This window comes from Chiloscyllium plagiosum, unplaced genomic scaffold (genome assembly GCF_037043375.1).
Source record: "Chiloscyllium plagiosum isolate Xiang-an unplaced genomic scaffold, Cpla_swu_hap1 HiC_scaffold_9, whole genome shotgun sequence".
NCBI lineage: Eukaryota > Metazoa > Chordata > Chondrichthyes > Orectolobiformes > Hemiscylliidae > Chiloscyllium > Chiloscyllium plagiosum.
The window spans coordinates 45,434,240-45,459,850 of NW_028270147.1; the positions used below are offsets into that span (position 1 = coordinate 45,434,240).

A 25,611-nucleotide genomic window follows, 5' to 3' on the forward strand; every position below is an offset into this window, starting at 1 on the left:
TTTATCATTAGGACAAGAATCAAATAAAACATGTCATGCAATAGTTTAAACAAAAAAAATCAAGAGGCAAAAGGAAGCTTGAACTGGACCGGATGTCCTGAATCTTTATACCTTAAAAAGTGGTGATAGAGATAGTGAATACATAGTTGCAATTTTCTGTAAATTCACTAGATTGTATAAAAGTTCTAAAAAGGATTGGGAACCTCCAAACGTAACATCGCTATTCAAGAAAAAAAAAATCTAGGAGGTATTTAGCCGAGCATTTGCTAAATGAGAAAAGACTAGAATCCATTATTAAAAAGAGTTAATAGCAGGACATGTAGAAGATCATAACACAGTCAGTTTTGTGAAAGGAAAATAGTGTGTCATGAAATGACAAGAGGAGGGAATGAGAAAGTATTGAGCCTTAAAACTTGTCCTTAAACATTTAGACTAAAATGTAATTTTGAAACATCGAACACATTTGCTGCACACAAGAAAAGAGACAGGCAGGGAGGGTAAGACAATTAAGAACATTTGCCTTAACATCAGTGAATCTGTATAAACAGGACACCGAGTGATAACATTACGGCTGTTCCTTTGTGAATTAATAACAATGTTTGAATCTTACCTCAAAATGAAACTCTATATGAATTAACTTCTTTCTTGAATTATTGTCCTTCACCATTATCTGTCCAGTTCAGAACATGCCGTGCTTTTATTAACTTGGTGTTTGTGATAGTACAGCCTTTGTAAACGTGTGTATAAAGGTAGTCTATTTGAGATAGTACAACAGAGTAGCCTGCCAGGGCTCTTAAAGAACTGATGTTCTACTCTCCTAGATTATTAGAATGCAGTTAGTTTAGCTTATATGTGTTATGTTTTAACAGTGATGTTATTAATAAGTAAAAGGGGATTAAAACTAAAAACTGTCTGTAAGAGTTTTTTTTATTCCAGATCACCAAAGAGTACGATCTCTGGGATGAGCCATGAGAGGCTTACAGGTTAAATTCACAAGGGATTCCCGGGGCAGTCTCAAATCTGTACTTTACCAAGTGTATGACAGATTTATTATAACTCTGAGGATGAAACAAGCAGGATGGACAAAGGGGAACCAGTAAATGTGGCGCGTTTCAATTCCAAGAAACACTACATAAAATATGCCATACAAAAATGTATTACACAATAAGAGCATGGAGAAGTTACATAGTAGAAAGAGGAGAAATTAAGTAACAGGGAACGGAGTTAAAATAAGTGGTTATTTTTAGCTTGGCAAACTGTAAAGCAAAAGACTACCCTAAAGTCATAATGAAAGAGTTCAGATACAGACATCCAGAGAAAAAATGGTCTTGGAGCAATTAATTTGATTAATGTTAAGGGAGACCTAAAGGGTCTAGTTTATAAAGGAGTGAAGTATTGAAGGAGAACAGTATTCTCCTTCTGCTGTGTGTGAAGTCAGACAATTCCAGTGCTAGGACCAGAAAAAGTGTGCAGGAAGTACTTCCAGCAGCTTCTCCTGGAAACCTAGTTTGGAGTTGTAGAAGCAACTGGAGACACTGCAAGACAGAGAGGATTTTGAATAGCATGTCACTCTGTAGGTTAAGAATTCACAGGTTAGTTAGTTGGGGGCGGGGGGGGGGGGGGGGGGGGGGGGGGGGAGGGGGGAGGGGGGAGAAAGTGGGGAGGTCAGGGGAAAGAGAAATGGATGACCACCAGGCACAGTAACAAGTCTAATCAAGCATTGTGGGAGTCTCCTATCATGATAATCGGTGTGGACTTATTGGGCCGAAGGGTCTGTCTCCACACTGCAGGGAATCTAATCAAACCATTCCCTAGCAAAAAGAGGGATCTACTCAAAGTAGCAACAGCCAAATTTGTTGTACCATAGTTGGTTGTGTTGAACAGGAGAGGAGAAGAAGTGTAGAAAGGCTATAATAATAGGGGATCAAATCATAAGGGGAATAAATAGACATAGCACAATGACTCAGTAGTTAGCACTGTTGCCTCACTGTGCCAGGGAGCCGGATTCAATTGCAGCTTCAGGCAACTGTGTGAAGTTTACACATTATCTCAGGGTCTGCATGGGTTTCCTCCTCAATCCAAAGATGTGCAGGTTAGGTGAATTGGTCATCCTAAATCATCCATAGTGCTCAAGGATGTGTAGTTTAGGCGCATTATTCAGGGGTAAATATAGACCAATAGGGTAGGGGAAAGGGTCTGGGTGTGTTACTCTTCAGAGAGTCAGTGGGGACCTGTTAGGCCAAAGGGCCTGTTTCCACATTGTAGGGATTCTATGGGCAGCACGGTGGCTCAGTGGTTAGCACCAGGATCTCAGGTTCGATTCTAGCCTCGGGCAACTGGCTGTGTGGAGTTTGCACATTCTCCCAGTGTCTGCATGGGTTTCCTCTGGGTGCTCCAGTTTCCTCCCACAGTCCAAAGATGTGCAAGTCAGGTGAATTGGCCACGCTAAATTGCTCATAGTGTTTAGATGCATTAGTCAGAGGGAAATGGGTCTGGGTTGGTTACTCTTCAGAGGGTTAGTGTGGACTTGTTGGGCCAAAGCGCTTGTTCCACACTATGGAGCATCTAATCTAAATTTCATGGCTGCAAAATGAGACTCTGGGTTGGCATGTTGTCTCCCAAGTGCGAGGGTCAATGATGTCTCAGTGTGGCTATAGGACATTATGAATTGGGAAGGTGAACAGCCAGTGGTCATGGCACTCATTGGTACCAACAACATACCAATTTTTCTAAAAAAAAAGTGGTGCTAAAAACAGAATGTAAGGAACAAGGAAGCAAGTTAAAAATTAGGGCCTCAGAAGTAGCAATGTGTTAATCAGAGTAGAAATAGGAGGATATATTAGATGAATACATGGCTGAACAAATGGTACAAGGGGAGAGTTTCAGATTTCTGGGGGAGGTAGGTCCTGTACACGATATACAGATTGCACCCAGGAAAGATCAGAACTGATGTCTTAAGGGGAGACTTTGCTAGTGTGTTATTTCACTACAGGCAGCTCACTAGGACAAATCCCAGAATGGTAGCCTTATGAGACAAAATTAAACAGGTTGGGGCTCTACTCATTGAAATTACGAAGGAGAGTAGATCTCCTTGAAACATATAGGATTCTCAAGGGGCTTGACGGAGTAAATGCTGAGGATATTTCCTCTCATGCCAGACTCTAGGAACAGAGGGCATTCTCTCATAATTAATGGTGTCAATTTAAGGCTAAGAGATGGAGGAATTTTCTGTCAGAGGTTGAGTGTGTTTGGATCTCCTTGCCACAGAAAATTGAAGGGAAGAAAATGTGATATCTCCAAGTTTGCAGATGACACTAAGCTGGGTGGGAGGGTGAACTGTGAGGAAAATCGTAAAATCATAGAATCCCTAAAGTGTGGAAACAGGCCCTTCAGCCCAACAAGTCCACACCAACCCTCTGAAGAGTATCCCACCAGACTCATTCCCCTACCCTGGATCAGTGGTGCTGGAAGAGCACAGCAATTCAGGCAGCATCCAGCACCACTGATCCAGAATCTGGTTTCCAGCATCTGCAGTCATTGTTTTTACCTCATTCCCCTACCCTATTACTTTACGTTTTCCCTGACTAATGCACTTAACCTACACATCCCTGAAAGCTATGTGCAATTTAGCATAGCCAATTCACCTAACCTGCACATCTTTAGATTGCGGGAGGAAATCTGAGTACCCAGAGGAAACACAGAGCCATGGGGAGAATGTACAAATTCCACACAGACAGTTGCCAGAGACTGGAATTGAACCTGGGTCCCTGGTGCTGTGAGGCAGCAGTGCTAACCACTGAGCCACCGTGCCATCCCAGTTGTTTGCAGAGATGCTTCAATGCAATTTAGACCAGTTGAGTAAGCAGGCAAATGCGTACAAGATAAAAGTATAATGTGGATATAGATGAGGTTATCCACTTTGGATTTCCTAAATGGCAATAGATTAGGAAATCTATTGACCTGGGTATCCTTGCACACTAGTCATTGAAAGCAGGCAACAGGCAGTGAAGGCAGCAAATGGCATGTTGGCCTTAATAGTGAGAGGATTTCAGTACAGGAGCAGGGATGTCTTGTTTCACCGAGCCCCTGTACAACTGTAACAATTTCTGGAGTATTATGTGCAGTTTGGTCTCCTTACCAGAGGATGGATGTTCTGGCTATGAGGGAAATGCAGCAAAGATTTACTGATTCCTCGGATGGAGGTCAGACATATGAAGCAGACTGGACTAGTTAGGACTATATTCATAGGAATTAAGAAGAAGAAAGAAGAATCTCAAAAACCTATAAAATTCTAATAGGAGTATACAGAGGAAAGACAGCAAAGACGTTGCCAATGACCAGGGAGTCCAGAACAAGGGATCACTGCTATTTAGGACTGAGAAAAAGGAGAAATTGCTTCATTCAGACTGGTAAGCCTTTAGTATTCTATGCCACAGGAAGTGGTTTAGATTAAAACCTTGAATATTTAAGGATATAGATTTTGTTCTTTGTGCTAAAGGCATTAAAGAATATGGGAGAAAGTGGGAACAGACTATTGAATTGGATAATCAGCCATGATCACACAGAAAGCAGAGCAGGCTTGAAGGGTCAAATAGCCTACTGCTGCTCTTACTTTCCCTGTTTCGATGGAACTAGCAGGTGTAATGAGGTCGGTCAAGTGGACCTCAAGGAGTTCCCCGATTGGTCCAGATTAATAGCCTCTGTTTTCAAGTTGAAGACATGTACAGGAGCGGGAGCTGTTTTGAACTGAGAGCTTACAAGTGTCTGTGTATATGACTAGATGGTCAAGACAAAGTGCTCTGGAAAATTGAAAATATTTACATCTGGCAGTGAAATGCATACCTGAGTTTCGGTTGCTGTTTTGACAACTATTTGAATTTGACTAATCAGTTGAAACATTATGCCCCAGGAAACTAAAACCCAGTTGCTTTTGAATTTATTGTTTTGCCAACATTGAAACAGTGAGATGATCCAATCTTGGAGGTGTAAAAATGCAGACATTTTGAAAACTGGAGAAACAGAACTGCCATTGACACAGAAATGCATGGATGCCAGACATCCTCCTCTCCAAGAAATTAGGAAACACAATCAAAAAGGTAGCTTTTCATATATAACATACTCACAGTAAGAAAGACGATGACCCAGGGAGATCCTCAGCCAGAAGAAAAACACAGAAGATGACAGTAGCGGTGTATGTTTGAAATTATAGTTGATGTAATTTTAATAAATGTCTAACTGGAACAGTATATTGTTAGAGTTGGAGACAGATAAAAAGCATTTAAGAGCAAGGGGGCTTAAAATTGTGAATAGTTGTTTAATGTACATTTTTGGTGTTAAAAAAATAAATTGATGTTATTTTCTTTAACTGGTGGAATCTGAGTGTTCTCGGTCATTCATATTTTAAAAGATAACAAGGCAAGGTGAGCTTTTCTGGGTGTTTGGTTTAATTAACAGAGGGTTCACGTTGGTGTTGTCACACCCCAATCAAGGTGACCTGGCTGATAGATAAAAACAGGAGTGTCAAGAAAAAAAAAAAGTTAGACATCCTGTTCATTCAGACCTGGCTCTTAGGGAGCTGGATCAGTGTCGATGTTAAGATAAAGGAGAACAGTGATGGAATACTGCCCTCTGTGGAGTAATTTTAATGGGGTGCCACAAGGAGTGCTGGGACCTCAACTATTTATAATCTATATTAACAACTTGAATGATAGGCTTGAGTGTATTGCAGCCAAATTGGTAGCTATTAGAAAAAGGCAGTTCAGAAAGCAAGTTAAGAGTTGGATTTTCTCAGTTTAAAAAAAGGCACAAGGGCACTGGATGCAGAAATTCTATCCCTTTTTCCAAAAGATGGTACTTTGCATTTTCCCATCAGTGGAAGGAAAACTTTACCTCAGCAGGGCTATTTAACTTAGTACAGAGTTCAAACATACCCCCATTTTGGCCTCAGCAAACATAAATGCTCTCAAAGTAAGATATACATCTGTTTAATTGCTATGATATGAAGATTAAATTCTTTGCTCTTTGACCAAAATGAAAGGCCTGCAGCTGCACTTTTGGATTGCTTTGATTGTTAGGTCATCTCATGTAAGGTAGAAAAGATAAAGCATTAGCATTGTTCATGCAGTTTCAACAGTGATTGTCATGAATGTTTGGCTGAGTTTTAAACCAATAATCTTAAGAACTGGAATACAGAGTTCACAGATTGTCAATTTAAAGAGGCTATTGAAGGATTAACTATCTTGAAATAAACTTCTTCTGTTCAGATAGCATTTATGAGAGATTAACCAGGTGAATTTAAAAACTGACTGGTTGACACAGATGTATGGTGTATGGGTGAAAGCGGTATTAAGCTGTCTCAAATTTTTTTTAAAATCACTAAATGGCTCAAGATCTGTCCATGGTGGATACTGGCCATGGGACTATAAAGGCAACAACGAAGGGCAATGGAGTATGGAAGATGTGAGGGGTGAGTGTTTGAGAACACAACCGCTTGTAAACAATTGAGATAAATTCCCAAAAGAACTGAGGCAAATTGTTAGAAGGCCCACCAAGGCACTTGTCCACCTCCATGACTCCACCTTCTATGGATTAACAAGCTCAACTGACTGTGCACCCCTGAACTAAAATTTCTGAACACATTTTACTATAATGTGAACCATGACTTTGCTAATGAAAGTATGACCACAAGGGTCTACAAAAGAAAATGGATACGTTAAAAAAAAGTGAGCAAAAATAAACTGTTAGATATAGTTCAGTGTTGGAAAATATGAGCTTGTCCACTTTATTAAGTAATATTCTATTTTTCTATTCCTCTAAAGAGCAATTGCTGGGGTCTTGGGCGTCCTTCTACTTGAATGATAAGAGGTTAACATGCAGGTCCAGCAATTAGTTTGGAAAAGCAAACAGAATTTTAACATTTATAATGAGCAGAAGAATTATAATTGAGGGAGAGATGTTACTACAGGAAATTGGTGAAATTGCCCTTGTAGTAGTTCATAAAATGGGATATATTTGCATTGGAGGCATTTCAAAAGAACATTCCACGGATGAAGAGGCTGTTGTGTGAAGAAAGGTGCAAATCTATAGTTTAGAAGAATGATGGAAAATATTCTCTAGCGTCTTCCCTATCATAAGACCATAAGACATAGGAGTGGAAGGAAGGCTATTCAGCCCACTGGTGGCATCTAGAATTGGGGGCATTTTCAAAATAAGGAGTATCTCATTTACTATGAGTGTGGAACATATAAAGAATTTCTTCTCTCAGAAGGTCTTTAGATTTGAATTTTCTTCAAAAAGCAGCAGCAACTGAATATAGTTAATGACCCAAGTTAGACAGAGCTTTTAATCAGCAAGTTAAGAGTTTAGGATTGTGAAGGTCAAACAGGAACGTAGAGTCAAGAGCACAATCAGATGAGCCATGATCACAGTGAATAGCAGGACATGCTTAAAGGATCGAATGGCCTACTCTGGCTCCTATTTATTATGTTATGGTCTCTCACCCCAAGTAGTTATTAATTTTGTCATTTTTTCTTCCTTATCTTGTAGATGCGAATTACAAAATTGTACATGACTCTCAACAATCATATACTCAGCACTCAAATCGTAAAAGTGCTTTACTTCTGCTATGTATATAGACACTATGGTTTTTGATTATGACAGAAGAATGCTTTGCAACATAAATAGATTGAAGAAAGTCACAATAATCTGTACAGAATTCTCAGTCAGTCAACCTCCACTCAAATAATGCCTTCAGTTCGGTGCACTACATGAGGAAGAATGTGGAACATATAGAAAGCAGTAGGTCATTCAGCCCCTCAAACCTGTTCCACTATTCAATAAGATCATGACTGGTCAGTGGCCCAAATCCAAATATCTCCCTTTGGTCTATATCCCTTAAATTTTGTTAAGCAAAAAGCAATATCTATCTCAGGTTTAAAGTCAAGAACTGATCCAGTATCTACTGCCGTTAGTAGAAGAGAACTTCAAATGTCCACTACCTTTTGTGTACAGAAATGCTTCCTAACATCTCACCTGAACAGTCTTGTTGTGATGTCTCAGATTATGCCCCCTAGTTCTAGAATCCCCAACCATGGAAATAGTTTATTTTTATCAACCCTGTCTTTTCCTGTTAATATCTTGAAGACTGTGATCAGATCACTCCTCCACTTTCTAAATTCTGGAGAAATTTGTATAATCTCTTCTCATAAAACTTAACCCCTGAAGTCCAGGTATCAATCTTGTAAACCTAAGTTGTACTCACTCCAAGGCCAATATATCCTTCTTAAGGTGCAGTGCCCAGATCTGCTCACTGTACTCCAAGTGGGGTTTAACCAGCATTTGTACAGCTGCAGCTTAATTTCTGCATTCTTGTACTCCAGTCCTCCAGATATAAATCTAGCAATCCATTAGTTTTCTTGTTTCATTTCCACACCTATTTGTGACATTTTAAAGATTTACATACCTGAACCCTCAAGTCTCTTCCGACATCCACTTTACAGCACCCAGAAACTACCATGATCTATCATTTTCAGTCCAAAATGAATAACTGCACACTTGCTTATACTTAACTCTATTACTGCAGTTTTGCCCATTCACTTAATCTATCAATATCCCTTCCCCAAATATGCTATCATATACACTGGCTACAATGCTGCCTAACCTTCTGTCATCGTGAGGTATTAAGAATGTGCAGAAAAATCATGAGTTATTCCATGGTTGAGAAACTTCAATTACATGGAAAAATTTGGATTGTTCTCCTTGGAGAAGGGATGATTGAGGAGCAATTTGATAGTTAGTCAAAATCAGAGGAGTCTGGACAGAAAAGGTAATGGGAAATCATTTAATTGATGGAAGCAGAGAGAACCAGAGGGCACAAATCATTGATTTCCCCATGAGCAACTTATTGAGCGAAAATCTCAACTGGACTCAAACTAAATACAGCGACAACAAAAACAGGTCATAGGCTAGGAATAAAGTGAGTAATTCACCCTCTGACTCCCAAAGCCTATGCTCTAGGAGGCACAAGTCAGCAGTATGATGGAATACTTCTCGCCCCTTTTGCCTGGGTGGGTGCAACTCCAACAACACTCAAAAGAAGCCTGACACCAACCAGGATAAAGTAACCTGCTTGATTGACACTACATCCACAAATATCCACTCTCTCCATTACTGACACTTAGCAGCAGTTTGTATGATCTACAAGATGCACTGCAGAAATTTGCCCAAAAGTCCTTAAACGACATATTCCAAACTCGTGACCACATCCATCTAGAATGGCAATGGCAACCAATACATGGGAACGCCACCACCTGCAAACTCCACCCTTTCCCAAAGTCCTGACTATCCTGTCTTGGAAATACAGTCACCATTCCTTCACTATCAAGGTCAGAATCTGGGAATTCCCTTATTAGATATATTGTGTAGCAACTGCAGCTATTCAAGAAGGCAGCCAACCAATACCTTCTCAAGGACAACTTAATTACTTGCAATGAATGCGAGCCAGCAATGCCCATATCCCACAAGTGAATTTAAAAAAGGCTGAATGGTTACTGTAAAAGGAAGTAGAACTACAAATTTGGATCTTGATATACAATTAAACTAGGCAAAACAAAAATCAAAGTGATCTAATAACCTGCTAATAAAAATTAATTAATAAAGGTTAGGGCAATGCCTTTTTTGCAAAATCGAAAAAGGTAAAATATCATTGACAAGATTACTCACCTGTTAAATGGGACATCTTGGAGGATACGGTCACTGCAAAGGGACAACAGACAATTCTTCTGAAGCTAAAACAAGAATTTATTTCAAATTTATCTTGTGAAAATACTTTGCAGTCAATGAAGTTAAAACTTGGTCAGACATTTAACAATAAAAATCCTTTGCCAATAATAGACATTTGAAATAAATTCTGCAAAGTCAGAGGGCAGTAATGGTGAAACAGCAGGTTATATGGATTGGCCATGCTAAATTGCCCCATAGTGTCCAGGTTAGGTGAAGTTCTGGGTAGGATGCTCTTTAGAGGTTTTGTGCAGATTCAAAAAGGTTGAAAGGCCTCTGGCCTCTTTCTGCATTGTAGGGATTCTATAATTCTATGATCTAAGAACAGTGTAGAGATATTTTCCTTTTTGATCTCTCCAGCTAGGTAGTCTCTTCAATGACACTTTACTATGAAGGGAGCATTGGTTTGGTATTATAATCTGATCCTGCAAGAATACATTTCCTGAATGTATATAGTTTATATGAAAATTCTGATTAGTGGAGTATTGTGCTTGCTAAAATGCAAGATGATTTGTAAATGTCTTTCAAACACCAGTAAGCAGAATGACATTTGTGCCCTGAAGAGCTGAAAGGGGAAACACTGTCTGGCTAAGATGCATAATATGATGGAAATGACAGGATACATGGAATGTCTCCAATACTCAATGGAGCAATGTTTTTCCCTCTCCAGCTTAGACTGTCAATCTCTAAAGGCACATTCCAGACTTGATCAATTGACATACATTTTGATAGAACACAATGTTTTGTTTCCAACCAACTACACAGTTGGATCATGTCTGCCTAGTCTTGCACTAACAGGCAAGCAAATATTAATGGGGCTATGCAAAATGGCAGGGCGAAGGAGGAAGTGGTTGTAATGTTAATGCTATAATGGCTGAAGGGGAAATCATTATTTACTTCCAATGGTCTTGTGTGAACCACTCATAATACACCTGTCATGCAAGTGTAATGATGGTGTCTACAGAACACCATGAGAATTTGAGCATTTGATTTGAGTGCGGGAAAGGAAGGGTCTGAGTGCTGCAGGCATTCTCTTCCAGAAGACACTGGTTGGTCATTGTGCTGACCTCTGACACTGTGGTACTCCCTCAGTACTTACCTGCCAATAGTAGCATCTTCAAGTTGCTGCACATGCTGAGTGAATAGATGGTGGTGACGTGAGCCTCATTATCAGGATGCAGCACATCTCACTGCATGAAGACATGTGCTCAGCTCTCATGTGGAGGAACTGATGAGTCTTCTGAAATCCAAGAGATTCTTTTGTTCCTTCTATTTCTATTGTAGGTCATTTGCACGAAAAGTCCTGTACTTTGTTATTGGGTGCATTTTGGTCAGTGTGACTGGTTACCTAAGATGATGCAGGAGGACCATGGCTAACAGTCAGGAAAAGCTCGGTAGCAGCATCAGGCCACTGCCGAGGATACAGTGTTTCTTGGACCTAACTCCACTTCCTGTGATAATCAAGGTGCAGTACTGACACAAGCTTCATATGTCTTGAGTCAGTGTGACAAAGTTTTGCCAGTTGTTGGAATGGGATCAGAGGGCTGCAGGACTGGCAGGCCATCTTATACTGCAGCTTCTCAGTCACTGGAACACAGTCTAGATAGAGTGCAGAGTAATTCTGAGGGTGTTAAGACAGGATATAGCTATAAGCAGATAAAATCTGGGGTATGGTGGTTAAACGTCAACTAGGGTGAGAAAATAGGTTTGTACATGTAAGGAAATGTCAGTCTCGTGACTTTTTGGTTGTTGTGTCATGATGCTGCCAACACTTGCCCATATGCACAGTGATCTGTCAAAGATGGCTCAAGAAAAATGGATGCAGATAGATATCAGGTGAGTGCTGCTGAAATGGCATGTGATAATAGGAGAGAAATGACATGATGGACACCATAGAGGCAAGGCAGGTACTTAGTGAGGTACTTAGACTACGTGACAGTAATCCTTCACAAAAAAAAGTTTGAAACTAAAGGGAGGAAAAAAAAAGCAAGATCCAGCCTTGCTACTAATAATTGAAGATCAGAAAGACAATAAATACATTTGACTATATTAATGCTAACATTAGTTCTTCAATTCACAAGAGTATGGTCTAAAACAAGTGTATAATATTGTGGTGCTACAAATCAAACTAAAAGGAAGAAAATTCTGGAAATATTCAGCTGGTTCACCAATATCTGTCTACTATCTTTCATGAAAACTCCTGACCAGTTATGAAAAGTCACTGACCTAAAAAGTAAACGCTTTCTTTCAACAAAGAGTACGGTCTTGTGGAAAGAACAATAGTAAAACTGCAGCAACTAAAAAATAAATCCATTTTCACAAATATTAACAAAACAATTTTCTGTTTAAACACTGGCCAAATGACTAGACTGATTAAATGCAAATCAGATAGGACAAAGCCAGGAATGAATTTAAGACATTCCCCAGTTACCACCCAAGTGGCTTCTTCCTGACTGACATTCCATTCAGAAAGTATAGTCCATATTCGCAAATTCAATGTCTCAATTAAGTTGGACAAGCCAACATTTTGTGGAAGACTCAGTCTTTGGCTTTTTTTTTTAAAAAAAAAACACACATTTGGTGGTCAATAATCTGCAGTCTTAACTTGTCAGTTGTTAAGCTAAAGCAATATTTGCTTTGACTGGTTGAATTAACAGAAGGCAAAATGTGAAATAGCTAATGGCATGCAAATATGAAGTGATGCCCATTAATTATCCTGTTATATTTCATCTCCAACACTTACCTGTTGATGGTTGGGAAAGTGTTCCATGGCTTTCAGTAAGAGACGAGTCACTTCTGTCAAAAGGCGCACAGGCATTCCACCTGCTAAATCCTGTTTTGTCAAATTGAATACACATGCGCTAGCAGCTAGCTGAACTGGCAGGTTTGTGGAATGGTTTTTCATTCCAATGACCACAAGCTGAAAATAAGAACAAAATACATCACAAGCTGTAACAATGACCAAATAATTTAAATATGGGAAGGTCAGGATGACTTTTTCTTTTTTAAAAAACTCTCCTTGCACTCCCTCCACCAAAAGCAATGTGCAATTTCCTGTTTGGAATACTTTTACAGTACCCTGCCTTCCAAATTTCATTTCCAACAGTGTTGTTCAGAGGGGTTATAAACTCAACTGATAACAGTAGATTACATAGGAGGATATATAGACATCTGTAATGGTAATAAATATCTTGTCCAATAAGACCATAAATGGTCAGCAGCTGGCCAATCAATTTTTTTTAAGTTACTTTCTGGTGTTGTCTGCATTCCAGAATCATATGCTTAAAAACTTGTTTTTATTAATCAGGGCTTGGAGTGCTGGTTTACCGTGAACATGGAGGAAATCCATCATACTGACTGGCATTAAGTAACGCCAATTTTATACTTTGCTTTAAATGGTAGAGATTTATTTTTCCACTTGAAAAATGTGGCCCATTAACAATGTAAAGCATTTTCCAGCAAAGGAAACCGACATATACACAGTCAATGGCAAATGACTGCCACAAATCTGGTAGAAATGAATTTTACTTTGCTATTGGCACAACAATGGCTTGTAAATATGGATTTTGAACCACAGGAAGATGCAAGAATTTTCTCAGAAACATGTGAAATGCAACTTTCCACTTCTACCATTTTTGACACATGAACTGCATCATTACTCTTAGTGATGAGGAATCATCACAGTATAATATCTTTCAATTATATTGCAAAAGTACAAAGATAATTAATGATTGGCTTCCAGGTCATTTAAACAGGTATCATTCACCTACAGGAAAAATTTCAGTGTCAAGAGTTGGTTTAAATATAAACTTTACCTTCAGTAGTTCCGGCTGTGGTTTTTCCATACTGTGTGTCAGACTGAAAAGATGAAATAATGCTTCTCTTACAAAAAAGGCTCTTTCACTGTATCGACGAAGAGCTTCAGAAATCTGTACTTCATTTGCTTCTCCTGATACCTTTCACATATAATAACAAGGATAAAAAAAAGTTGTAAAAGATCAAAAATAAATTTATGAAATAACTTTTCTTTCTTCCCCAGCCATGCTTAAATTCTACAGTAACAGCAATCATACTGAGCTCATTCTCTCCATATTAATAGAGGGTTAGCATAACAGCTGCATAGAATGGAAAAAAAACTTCAAAGGGAATGCTGAAAGATAAATGATTTAAACACAAGAAATAGGAACACAAGTAAGGAGTTTGCCCTTCAAACCTGCTCCCCATTAACACAGCAAAACTTGAGACTTATCAGTTAAAGTCAGTTACACTACTCACTACAACCTTTAAAAGGTTGGTCAATTTAATCACAAAAGTATGGATTTTAAACATTGTTATGCCATCTGTCCAAATGCATGAACCACCCTTATTAAAAAGCTTAACTTTCAAAAATCTAATTTAAAACAAAAGCTTTAAGAAAATATATACTTTTGCAGAATTTTTTTGAAGAATATTATTTTGCTCGCCAAATCAACCTATAAAAAAGGATCTTCAAGTCTATGCCCTTGAATGTACTGTTGTCGTCATCCAAATCTATGCCCAATTCTATCCTCCTTCCTGACCACACAGGTTAAAATGAATTTACTTTATCGATGAAGTATTATTTGATCCCAAGTGGAGCTTCAAATCCCAATAATCATAATTGCAAAGACTATCTAGTACACAAATAGCAACTGTTTTTGCTAATAATAAATAAGCATACACTTAAGTATTTAGCAATGCCCATATGTACTAGAAAATGCTTGCATGCCAAATATCCAGTAAACACACCAAGGGAAACATTAGAAGTTCATTTTTCCACTTACATACAATGATTTTAATATTAATAATGTGTGTCTTGGATGGGAAAGCCACAAAAACATTAATATTTCTAAAAAAATGAATTGTCAAAGCGTTTCATTTTCACTCAGATTCAAAGGCAAAGGGAAAATAATGTTTATACTATGAGAGAGGAGAATGCTGATCAGTTGGCAATTGGGCTCAGATTTAAAAAAGGTACCGCCAACGGAGAATGACCCAGTTAATGGCTGACTTAACTGCCAAGAATTATTTAAATTTTAAACAAAACCAGGTAACTCAGTTAATGCATTGCCCCAAGAAATTGACCAAAGAATTGTTGTCACCTTTTTGCTTTAGACACAGCATGTGTGTGTATGTTTTGTCTGTAAAGAGCATAACCTTTACATTAATTTATGTAGCTTTCAGTACACAAATGCACCAACCAGAAACCCTGAATTTTAAATTGAATGTCAGCATAATGCTACATAATCCTGAGTGTGTGAAGCAATGTGACCTAGTTATGAAATCACATCTGGGCACGTTTGAGAGGTTTGCAAGAATGGACTGATTGCAATATTGCTGTACTCAAACAACTGAAGGAATATGCTTTTACCACGATGTACCAGCCTGTGGAATCCATGGCCTACGTTCCTAGCATCACACAATTTAGTCATATGGAACTGTTAACCTGATTTTACTCAAAAGGCCACAAAAATAAAATTACACAAAATAGGGGAAAATTCATGCTTTGCAGCAAAAGCACATTAAAAGTATGATTTCATTTAGACACTATACTGGAATATTTACTAATGTATCAATCCACTCAAAACATGGGCTCAATTTAGCCTCTAAAAATGAAAATTGTTCAATTCCTCAGCACATAAGACTACTTTATTTTCATGAAGGAAGGAAGCAAGAATGAGAACACTTTGGACCCAGAATATCTTGCTAAATAAGCTTGCAGTGACTTCAAATCTCAGGGAAATCACATTGCTGCAATATCAGAGAACCAACCGCATCCCTGCCTCTGAGCCAGAAGCTCCAGGTTCAAACCATCCTCAATGACTTATTGGCCAGTGAAGATGCGCTCATAACAAGGCCAAGCAGGTTAAGGATCAGCTTTTAAACCCTTCAACACATGCCATTGGCAAATAGTATGAGCAGGTGAGTCATATGGTGGAATGAAATTGGATCCTTTACTTTTGTTCCAGCAAAACACTTTTTTTTTGTTTAAAGTTTCATGTTACCACAACAATTAAATCTTCCTTGAGCACAGGTGGCTGAAATGGATCACATTGCTGGCAACAGGTTTTGATTCCAGTTTCAGCTCTGGTGGAAGGGAGACCTGCCTCCCTGTGTTAGAGTTCAAACCTGCCTTTAGGAAGAGAATGTGAAAAATCACCATTAGCACCTACCAATGCTAAGAAACCAATTAATAGGGAACATAGCATTTTTACAGCAGGAGTGAGGACCAGAGGGCTGCTGGGTAAATAATTGCTTAAAAGCGTACCTCAAGCGTCAGGGCCTCCATTTCTACAGTGGGAGTGAGGACGAGAGGGCTGCTTGGTAGGTAAAGTAATATATTTGAGTGGTTGCTTTATCCGAAACACTACTAAAAGGTAGTGTTACCCACCCATCCTTCTCTAACCCAAAAAAAGCTTCTGTGCAACGGATCGGTAAAGTGATTAGCTTATTTTATTTTTCAGTTGTCTCTTTGGGAATTATAGAATAATAGTGGGAATGGCGATTAGGGCAGTTGGATGTTTGTCCAGCAGAATGTGGGAGGTAAGTGTCACCACTAATGTCCCTGCTGACTTTCTCTACGGGAAGTGCACCCAACTTCGGTTTCTCGAAAACCATGTTAGGGAACTGCAGCGAGAGCTGGATGAACTTCGGATTGTTCAGGGATGGAAGGGGTTATTGAGAAAAGTTACAGGGAGGTTGTCTCACCTCAGTACAAAAAAAAGGCAGGTGGATGACAGGGGATGGAAGGAGAACTGGCAGGCAGTGCAGGGATCCTCTTTGGCTGTTCCCCTCAACCACAAGAATATGGTTTTGGATTCTGTTGGGGTGGGGGGAGGGACTTACCAGGAGTAAGTCATGGGGTTCAGGTCTCTGGCAGAGTCGGTCCCTGTTGCTCAGAAGGGAAGGGGGCAGGGGCAATAAGAGGAGCAGAGCATTAGTGATTGGGGACTCCATAGTTAGGGGGAAACGCGAAAGACTCATGGTTGGTGTTTGCATCCCAGGTGCCAGGATTTGTGATGTCTCGGATCATGTTTTCAGGATCCTTAAGTGGGACGGGGGACAGCCCAGAGTCCTGATCCACATAAGCACAAATGAAATAGGTAGGAAAACGGATAGGGATTTAAGGCAGACATTCAGGGAGCTAGGGTGGAAGCTTAGAACTAGAACAAGCAGTTGTTATTTCTGGTTTGTTACCCATGCCATGTGCTAGCAAGGCGAGGAATAAGGAGAGAGAGGAGTTGAACACGTGGCTACAAAGATGGTGCAGGAGGGAGGATTTTGAATACCTGGATAATTGGTGCTCATTCTGGGGTAGGTGGGACCTCTACAAACAGGATGGTCTACAGTTGAACCACAGTGGTACCAAGATCCGGCAGATTTGCTAATGCTCTTTGGGATGGGGGCGGGGATGGGATTTGCTAATGCTCTTTGGGAGGGTTTAAATTAACTCAGCAGGGGGTTGGGAACCTAAATTGTAGCTCCAGTGTCGAGGAAGTTGAGAGTAATGGAGGTCAGAAATATGGTTTAAAAAAGGTCACAATAGTACACAGGCAAGCCAGAAGGTGGTTTGGAGTGTGTCTACTTCAATGCCAGGAGTATCCGGAATAAGGTGGGTGAACTTGCAGCATCGACGTTATGGACACATGGAAAGAACAGGTACAGGAATGGTAGTTGCAGGTTCCGGGATTTAGATGCTACAGTAAGAACAAGGAAGGTGTTAAAAGAGGGGTAGGTGTGGCATTGTTAGTCAAGGACAGTATTACGTGGCAGAAAGGATGTTTGAGGACACATCTATTGCTAAGTAGTATTGCTCAGGTTAGAAACAGGAAAGGAGGTCACCCTGTTGGCCTCCGAATAGTTCCAGAGATGTAGAGGAAAGGATAGCAAAGATGATTCTGGATAGGAGCGAGTGTAACAGGGTGGTTGTTAAGGGGGACTATAATTTTCCAAATATCGACTGGAAGTACTCTAGTTAAAGTACTTTAGATGGGTCAGTTTTTGTCCAATGTGTGCAGGAGGGCTTCCTGACAATATGTAAACAGGCCAACAAGGGGCTAGGCCACATCAGATTTGGAACTGGGTATGAACCCAGGTGTTAGATTTGGAGGTAGGTGAGCATTTTAGTCATAGTGACCACAATTCAGTTATGTCTACTTTAGTGATGGAGAGAGACAGGTATATACCGCATGGTAAGAGTTATAGCTGGGGGAAAAGGTAATTATGATGCAATTAGGTAAGATTTAGGATGCATAGGATGGGGAAGGAAACTGCAGGGGATGGGCACAATTGAAATGTGGAGCTTATTCAAGGAACAGCTACTGCATATCTTGTTAAGTAGTACCAGTCAGGCAGGGGAGAAGTTGTTGAGCACAGGAACAACTGTGGTTTACTGAGGAAGTTGAATCTTCAAGAAGAAGAATAAGGTTTATGTTAGGACGCTTGAGAGTTGACAAGTTAGCCAGGAAAGACCTAAAGAGAGGGCGGAGAGAAGCCAGGAGGGGACATGAGAAATCATTGACAGGCAGAATCAAGGAAAAACGTAAAGCTTTATATAGGTATAAATTAGGAATAAAAGAATGATGAGAGTAAGATTAGGGCAAATCAAGGACAGTAGTGGGAAGTTGTGTGTGGAGTCAGAGGAGATAGGAAAAGCGCTATTATCAAGGACAATACGAAGATACAGGCTATTAGACTAGACGGAGTGAAAGTTCACGAAGACGAGGTGTTAGCAATTCTGGAAAGTGTGAAAATAGATAAAACCCCTAGGCTGGATGGGATTTATCCTAGGATTCTCTGGAAAGCCATGGAGGAGATTGTAGAGCCTTTGGCTTTGATATTTATGTTGTCATTGCCCACAGGAATAGTGCCAGAAGACTAGAGGATAGCAAATGTTGTCCCCTTGTTCAAGAAGGGGAGTAGAGACAACCCTGGTAATTATAAGCCAGTGAGCCTTACTTCGGTTGTGGGTAAAGTGTTGGAAAAGATTATAAGAAATAGGACTTATCATCTAGAATGGAATAAGTTGATTAAGGATAGTCAACACTGTTTTGTGAAGGGAAGGTCATCCCTCACAACCTTATTGAATTCTTTGAGATGATGACCAAACAGGTGGAGGAGGGTGATGTGGTGTATATAGATTTCAGTAAGGCATTTGATAAGGTTCCTCATGGCAGGCTATTGCACAAAATAGGGAGGCAAGGGATTAAGGGTGATTTGATGGTTTGGATCAGAAATTGGCTAGCTGAAAGAAGAGAGAGTGTGGTGATTGATGGGAGATGTTCATCCTGGAGTTCAGTTACTAGTGGTATACTGCAAGGATCTGTTTTGGGTCCATTGCTGTTTGACATTTTTATAAATAACCTGGATGAGGGTGTAGAAGGATGGGGGTTAGTAAATTTGTCGATGACACCAAGGTGGTGTTGTGAATAGTGCCGAAGGAGGTTGCAGTTTACTGAGGGTCATAGATAAGCTGCAGAGCTGGGCTGAGAGATGACAAATGGAATTTAATGCAGAAAAGTGTGAGGTGATCTACTTTGGAAGGAGCAACAGGAATAAAGAGCATAGCGCTAATGCTAAGATTCTTCATAGTGTAGATGGGCAGAGAGATCTTAGTGTCCATGAAAGTTGCCACCCAGGTAGATAGGGTTGTTAAGAAGACGAATGTTGTTTTGGCTTTTATTGGTAGCAAGATTGAGTTTTGGAGCCATGAGGTCATGTTACAACTGTACGAAACTCTGGTGCTGCCACACTGAGTATTGCGTGCGGTTCTGGTCACCACATTATAGGAAGGATGTGGTAGCTTTGGAAAGGGTTTAGAGGAGATTTACTAGGATATTGCTTGATATGGAGGAAAGATCTTCAAACAAAGTCTGAGGGACTTGAGGCTGTTTTTGTTCGAGAGAAGAAGGTGGAGAAGTGCCTTCATTGAGACAGAAGATAATTTGAGGGTTAGATTAGGTAGACAATGAGAGCCTATTCCTCAGATGATGATGGCCAGCACAAGGGGACATAGCTTTAAATTGAGGGGTGATAGATATAGGACAAATGTCAGAGGTAGTTTCTTTACTCAGAGTAGTAGAGGTGTGTAATGCCCTGCCTGCAACAGTAGTAGACTCGCCAACTTTCACGGCATTTAAATGGTCTTTGGATAAACATAAATCGATGAAAATCGAATAGTTTAGGCTGGATGGGCTTCAGATTGGTTTCACAGGTTGCTGCAAAATCAAGGGACAAAGGGCCTGTAATGCGCTGTAATGTTCCATATTCTATAAGAGGTTACGGATGTGCAGTCAGCTGATGTTAAATATGTAGACATGGAAGGTCAATCACCTAAATATATCACTTCAAATTTTGCTCTCCTTTGCACCACAAAATTGCAACAGTGCAGAAAGAGGCCATTCAGCCCATCATGCCTGCATACTGGTTCTAATCTCCTCCCCATATTCCTGCACTATCCAAATCATTCAAAGCCTTCTTGAATGAATGACTCAATTGAACCCGCTTCCACCACTTTTCCAGACATTCCATACCCCAAATACTGGTCATTGAAAAAAATACTTGTTTCTCTCCCTCACAGATTTATAAACTATGTCCTCTGGTTCTACACTTCAAGGGGAAAAACATTATTTCAGAATCCAACAGGAAAAGTTGCCTTAGGAACTTTTTGTTTTAATACGATCACCTTACATTCCTCTCAACTTCAATAGATACTCCAAAGATTTTTTCAAAATATTCTGCAAAAACATTTGAATTAAAAAACCTTGTAAATCACAGTTTAACCACCAGAACCAAGTGTGGAGACAAAGTCCTTACTAATGAAAAAATTAAGGAAAACCAACCTTTAAGCTCCCTTCTCCAGAAAGAAAGTCAGAATACCCAGCATCAGTTGCCAGTAAGCCCATGAATTGCATTGTAGGCCGATGCTGGACAAATGCCTGAACAGCTTTATCGGTGATGTGCTTCCTGCCAGAAATATCCAAGGATCGGAGATTAGGTAGTATGCCAGGCAGTTCTAGCAAACGAAGTGCAATGTCAGAGGTAAACTGCTTATCATCAGAAATGTCTAGATGTTGCAGCAGTGCCAGTTCCTTAATAATTTCCAAAATCTGTGTAGTTGTCATCTTCAGACATTTCAGGTGGTGCATGGTCAAGGATTTTAGCCTATCTTTACAGGTCAGAAGTGATGTGATGTCTGTAACAGAAGTATTTGAAATGTCTAAACTTTCTAACCTTGGAAGAGAGGCAACATCTCCAAGATCCTCATTATAGAAGAGAACGTTGGTCACACTTAAAACACGCAGGCCAGTTAACTGGCTGAAGCATCGCTCATACGGATCTTCCAGAGACAATGTTAACGAATTCAACATAAGACACTGCAGGTACTGTTGATTCCATTTGTTTGTGACCAGTGCATTTACAATGTCAGTTATCGTGATGTCTGCATTTACACCAGAAGCATCCAGATCAATAAGCTTGTGATGACAGAATGCTTTCCTGAATGCAACTGCTGATAGTTTAGCATTTCGAATACAAGCACGTTTCAAGCGCAGCAGATCATTCCTGCGGAAGATACCCACAGTCTTTTCATTAAGCACACCTGTTATGGGAATATAAAAAGAAAGAGAGGCAGTCAGTAAACTGAAAGGGATTGTGTGTTCAATGTAGAAAGGGAACGTTGATGGAATCCAGGACAGGTAACTGAACATTGTTGAAAATCCCTGCCTCAAATGAATGTCCTTTGCTACATTGTTATAAAATTTTCCATTTCTCACAAGGGTTAGCTAATGAGTAAAATAGGCAATACAAATGCGAATTCTGTGTAGTTTATTGCTGCAGATAAAATTCCTGACAGCAATATTAGGGTACTCAATTTCACTTTAAGGCAGTATTTCATAATTGAACACAAATGAGCTATCTGACCTCTAAGACACTTCCAGCAAACCCGAAAGATGATTTTAAAAAAAAAAAATTTAAGGTCTTTCACATGTACTGTATGAGACTGGAAGAAGCTTTTGTACGCCATTCCTCACTGACATACCATTTCTCTCAATGGTGCTCTATTATTAATTTGCTGTTGTAAAAGTTCAGCTAAAACAATAGATTTAACAAATGAAGGATTGATAAACAATACTTTCAAGTGTACGTTAATTGGTATAAAGAAGCACTGATCATTTCTGATTAACAGTCATCTTGATCAGAGTACATAGGTCCACACAATCATCTGTGAATGTTTTAACCATTTGCAATCTATCCTTATCAAGTGCTCAGAATAAGCACCAAAAATGAACCATGATGACTTCAGCATAAGTCTAGTAACTATAGGCCGGTGAGTCTCACTTCTGTTGTGGGCAAAATCTTAGAGAGAATTGTAAGGGATAGGATTTATGAACATCTGGATAGGAATAATGTGATCAAGGATAGTCAGCATGGTTTTGTGAAGGGCAGGTCGTGCCTCACAAACCTTATTGAATTCTTTGAGAAGGTGACTAAGGAAGTGGACGAGGGGAAAGCAGTAGATGTGGTGTATATGGATTTTAGTAAGGCGTTTGATAAGGTTCCCCATGGTAGACTACTGCAAAAAATACGGAGGTATGGCATTGAGGGTGAGTTGGAGGTTTGGATTAGGAGTTGGCTGGCTGGAAGAAGACAGAGGGTAGTAGTTGATGGCAAAGGTTCATCTTGGAGTGCCGTCACTAGCGGTATTCCGCAAGGATCTGTTTTGGGACCATTGCTGTTTGTCATTTTTATAAATGACCTGGAGGAGGGGTTAGAAGGTTGGGTGAGCAAGTTTGCGGATGATACGAAAGTCGGAGGAGTTGTAGACAGTGAGGAAGGATGTGGCAGGTTACAGCAGGATATAGATAAGCTGCAGAACTGGGCAGAAAGGTGGCAAATGGAGTTCAATGTAGCTAAGTGTGAGGTGATTCACTTTGGTAAGAGTAATAAAAAGATGGGGTACTGGGCTAACGGTCGGATACTTGGTAGTGTGGATGAGCAGAGGGATTTTGGTGTCCATGTACACAAATCTTTGAAAGTTGCCACCCAGGTAAATAGTGTGGTGAAGGCGGCATATGGCGTACTGGCTTTTATTGGTAGAGGAATTGAGTTCCGGAGTACTGAGGTCATGTTGCAGTTGTACAAGACTCTGGTGCGGCCGCATCTGGAGTATTGTGTGCAATTTTGGTCGCCATACTATAGGAAGGACGTGGAGGCACTGGAACGGGTGCAGAGGAGGTTTACCAGGATGTTGCCTGGTATGGTAGAAAGATCATATGAGGAAAGGCTGAGGCACTTGGGGTTGTTTTCATTGGAGAAAAGAAGGTTTAGAGGTGACTTGATAGAGGTGTACAAGATGATTAGGGGTTTAAATAGGGTCGAAAGTGAGAATCTTTTTCCACGTATGGAGTCAGCTATTACAAGGGGGCATAGCTTTAAATTAAGGAAGGGTAGGTATAGGACAGATGTTAGGGGTAGGTTCTTTACTCAGCGAGTCGTGAATTCATGGAATGCCCTGCCAGTAGCAGTGGTGGACTCCCCCTCATTATGGGCATTTAAGCGGGCATTGGATAGGCATACGGAGGATAGTGGGCTAGTGTAGGTTAGGTGGGCTTGGATCGGCGCAACATCGAGGGCCGAAGGGCCTGTACTGCGCTGTATTCTTCTATGTTCTATGTAAGTCTCCTGGGTGAGATTTTACAGTTTTAAAACAAGGTTAAGCAGCTGATTTTACACAGAAATGGAACAGATCTTCACCGATTTGTATTTCTTTGCAGATTACATGCATTTTACATGAATTCAGAGGAGAAATTTAGGTCTTCATTGCTTTTCTTTTTAAAACTCAGGTAGGATTAGAGGATATAAATATCTGAAGAGAGAAAAAAAAACATTGATTGGTCGTTGATTGATTGACAGAAACAGTTGTTCTGAACTGCCATCAAGCTCATGCCCAAATGCCTTTTTCCTCTAAACCAGTCTTCACACATTCTTTTTACCTGTTCCCAACAATATTAAAACCATCACATCCCATCCAACTATTCTGACGTGCAGGCAACTTAGAAGGGGTTGAGGAAAGAAGAAAAAAAAAGTACAAGCACTTAACCAATGATAAGCATGCACATCTTCACAAGTCAAACTTCAATATGTCAAGCAATTAGAAGCAAATTATCGCTGCAACTAATTGCATTGTGGAAATTCACATCTCTTACGTGAAACCTTATCCAGTACTTCCTGGAGCGGTACAAATGAACATAAAAATTAAACAGCAGAAGTCAGTCTTCAAGCCTGCTCTATAAATCAATAAAATCATGGCTGATATGTTTGTGTTTAGACTACAACATTCCCATGTGCTCCAGGTAACCTTTGGTTCTAATTGCCTGAAAAAAAACCTACTTTGCTCAACCTTAAAGATATTCAATTACCCATCTCCAGTACTTTCTGAGAAACAGACCAACAAAGTCTCACAGGCTTCAGAAAAAAATGATGTTTACCTTGCACCTAAAAAGGGTACTCTTAATTTTGGAAACAGTATCCCCTGGTTCTCGATTCATGCCGAGGAAACCTTTTCCACATCCACCACATCAAGACAAATTTATACACTTCAATTAAGTCACCCTTCACTCTTCTAATCTACAATGGTAACAAGCCCAGCCTACCAACTTATCCTCACAAGGCAACCCATTTCTTTAGATATCAATCCAGCAAATTTCCACTGAAGCATCTCCAACATACTTGCAAACACCCTCAAATAAGGAGACCAAACCACAGTATTTGAGGTGGATTTCACAAATGCCTTGCATTACATCCTTACTTTCTGCACAGTTCCTCCCCTAATAAAGGATAACATTCTATTAGTCTTAATTACTAGCGTACATGCGATTCATGTATTAAACTACTTAGGTCCCTCTGAATCTTGGAATTCTGCAGTCATTCTTCTTTTAGATAATACTCTGCAATATCACCATCTGCATTCTTCACAACACCTGCCATCAATACTTTTAAGGACAGGAAGAAAAAAAAAGAAAAAGCAAAGTTCCTTTTATCCTTGACCCTACTCCAACAATCAATACTATCCTTGTCAGTCATCTACCTCAGCAACTACTTTCCATATTCTTTCATTCCAGAGAGCCAAAAAAATAATCTGTCCAATTCAGCTTTAAACATATACAACTACTGACAATCCACAATCCCCATGGGCTGAGAATTTCAAAGATTTACAAACCTGAGTGAACAGATCTCGCCACATCCCAATCCCAAATGATGTTCCCGGGTTTCCAAAACTAGGGAAAATAATCTCTCCATGTCTGCCCTGTTGAGTCCCTTCAGACCCTTACTGTTTCAGTGAGAACATCTTTTATTCTTCTTAACTTCAAAGTGTTCAGGCCAATAAACTTCACCTTTTACCCAGTAACCATATATCTAGGGCAAGTAAGTATGTTATAAAACAGAGACCAGAACTGTGCACTATATACCAGGCCATATTCCTGATGAAGGGCTTATGCCTGAAACATCAACTCTCCTGTTCCTTGGATATTGCCTGACCGACTGTGCTTTTCCAGCACCACACTTTGAATGTGATCACTGAAGCTCTGTACGAGGGCTACAAAACTTCCTCATTCTGAGACTACAATAAGACATCCATGTTGAACACCACTTTGAGGAAGCATGCAGGTTGGCAAGTCTACAGACTATCTCTGCGTAGAGGATTTCAATGTCCATCACCAGAAGTGGCTCAGTGGAACCCTAGACCAAATCAGCAGAGTCTTAAACAAAAGTCTGCAGTTGTTGGTGAAGGACATAACTCCATATAAAAACATA

General features: G+C 40.0%; 1 protein-coding gene across 3 annotated transcripts in view; it reads right to left on the reverse strand.

Annotated features, from left to right (window-relative positions):
• The window catches only part of zyg11 (zyg-11 family member, cell cycle regulator), a 66,569-nt gene that overhangs the window by 33,651 nt on the left and 7,307 nt on the right, over positions 1-25,611 (reverse strand). For all 3 annotated transcript variants that reach the window (XM_043699173.2, XM_043699174.2, XM_043699175.2), the window contains exons 3-6: positions 20,637-21,394; positions 13,593-13,733; positions 12,521-12,697; positions 9,721-9,785 (exon numbers count right to left, since the gene is read on the reverse strand). In XM_043699173.2, coding sequence (XP_043555108.1) covers positions 9,721-9,785; positions 12,521-12,697; positions 13,593-13,733; positions 20,637-21,394 — 1,141 coding nt within the window. The remainder of the gene's footprint in view (positions 1-9,720; positions 9,786-12,520; positions 12,698-13,592; positions 13,734-20,636; positions 21,395-25,611) is intronic.